Source organism: Puma concolor, chromosome B3 (genome assembly GCF_028749965.1).
Source record: "Puma concolor isolate L17-30 chromosome B3, mPumCon1.1.hap2, whole genome shotgun sequence".
NCBI lineage: Eukaryota > Metazoa > Chordata > Mammalia > Carnivora > Felidae > Puma > Puma concolor.
The window spans coordinates 12,070,021-12,071,971 of NC_141672.1; the positions used below are offsets into that span (position 1 = coordinate 12,070,021).

General features: G+C 55.6%; 1 protein-coding gene across 1 annotated transcript; it reads right to left on the reverse strand.

Moving 5' to 3' along the window:
- Nucleotides 1-343: 343 nt before the first annotated feature.
- Nucleotides 344-1,242, reverse strand: COX8C (cytochrome c oxidase subunit 8C). The gene is made up of 2 exons (XM_086708943.1): nt 974-1,242; nt 344-472 (listed from the first exon to the last, which is right to left on the reverse strand). Exons 1-2 carry the CDS (start codon nt 1,094-1,096, stop codon nt 380-382), a joined length of 216 nt encoding a protein of 71 aa, XP_086565069.1. The 5' UTR covers nt 1,097-1,242; the 3' UTR covers nt 344-379.
- Between the last annotated feature and the right edge of the window lie 709 nt (nt 1,243-1,951).

A 1,951-nucleotide genomic window follows, 5' to 3' on the forward strand; every position in this document is an offset into this window, starting at 1 on the left:
TACGTGCATTCACTCCCATAAAATACATTTGATGGCGTGACCGCCGCCATCCCTGACCTTCTGTTGCCGTTCTTCTTATTCTATTTTTCATCATGAAATTCTCATCAGCTTTCACTGTCAAGAAAATAATCTGAGATCACATACCGTGCATGAATGCTTCAACTTTATTCAACATTTGGAAATGAGTCTACAAACTCATCTGCATGTTACGCACAGTACTAAAAAACTGCAAAATATTTACCAAAAACACACGGTTGTGAACTGAATACCCACAATGGCTGCAGCGTCAGCCCAGCTAAACGCTTTTCCTCCTTTAAGCAAGCCACCGCTTTTTCTGAAAGCTCCTCGGATGTTAACGCAGCTCCACAGCATCTTCCACCTACGCTCTTCTGAGGTCGCTCAGATTGCTCAGCACATACCCGCTCGGTGCTAAGAAGGTCGCAAAAACCATCACGAGCGCAACGGCGCTGTCCTGGGAGAGAAGACGAAAAGCGCTGTTAATGCCTGCGGCTCCCCGGGCCAGTCCCTCGCGGCCGAGCAAGATCCGCGTCCACCTGCCGACGAGTGTGGCTGTTCTGTGACGCGGGCCTGACGAGGCCTGAAACAGGACTTCCTTTCCTAGATGACCCAGCTTCAACCTGAGAAGCAAACACCTCTTTCTTCTTCCGCCCCCCCTCGCCCCCCCCACCCCCCCACCTTTCCGACCGCTGCACCCTGGATCGCAGGTGCTGCCCAGGATTCCCCGCGTTGGCGGGCAAGCAGCCGGCGAGACGACGTTCGACGGCGACGGACACCGCGCGGCGCAACGACGGCTCTGCCCGTGCCCTCTGCGCACTCCCCGAGGCCTCCCCCGACCGCCAACGGCCGCCCGTCACCGACGTCCCCCGCTCATCCCCGTCCGTCGCTGCGCTCCCGCCCCGGCTGCGCGCCCCTCGCCCGCCCCCGCCGCCGTGAGGCGTGGGCCGCCACTCACCACAGACGACTTGGGGTGCTGGCGGCGGCGGGACTCCGAGCGGGCCAGGCGGCGGCCGGGTTGGAGCCCCAATTGGGTCACACGGCGGCGGGGAAGTAGGCGAAGAACGAGCAGGCGGGGCATGGCGTCCGGTGAAGCGAAGCGACTGGAGGCTGAGGAGACAGCAAGCACGAGAAGACGTGAAGCGCGGCCCGACGGCTGGAGCTTCCAGAGGGCTGATTTGCGCAGGCGCCGGGGGCCACAGGGGAGACCTCCCCACCGGCTCCGCCCCGCCCCTGCCCCGCCCCTGCCCCGCCCATTCCGCGCAGTACTCTACTAGTACTCTACTAGGCTCCGCCCATACGCCCACTCTTTACGCTCAGCCGGTTCTCCTCAACCCCCACCCCCACACACGTTCGCTTCAGTCCCCAACCGTTTTCCCGGGTGTTCCACCCGGATTACCCCTCATCCCTGTGCCCGTGGGCTCAATGTCTCTCACCTGTTCGCCCTGCTCAGCCCCCTCCAGCCCCACGTTCAGTGTTTCTCAGTGTTCTTCTGGGTAAGGCGAGACACTCAACCCCCTTCACTTACTTTCCGTTGTGTTTCTGCCCTCTCAATGGGCATTACTTCTCATTGGCAGAGGTTATAACATATTCTGTTCTCTAATGTTAGTTATGTTTTCCATTTATTGTCTGTAAATTAATTCTCAAGAATTATCTCCCTTGTGCTGATAATATAACAAATATTCATGGTAGGCTCAAATAGAGCCATCCCAGTAGCGAAGGTGATGTCGTCACTAAACTTGTAGCTCTTGAAGGAAAAATGGAACTTTTTTTTTAATGTAATGCTGTAATAAACCTTTACCCATTCTAAAATGATGCAGTTTCTTCACATATTTTAAGCCTATTACACAACTAGCGTTCAAGGATTTCCTTTAATTGCCCAATTCCTGCAAACTGATTATCTTCCTATTTCTTAGATTCCTGTTTCATTTTGCTG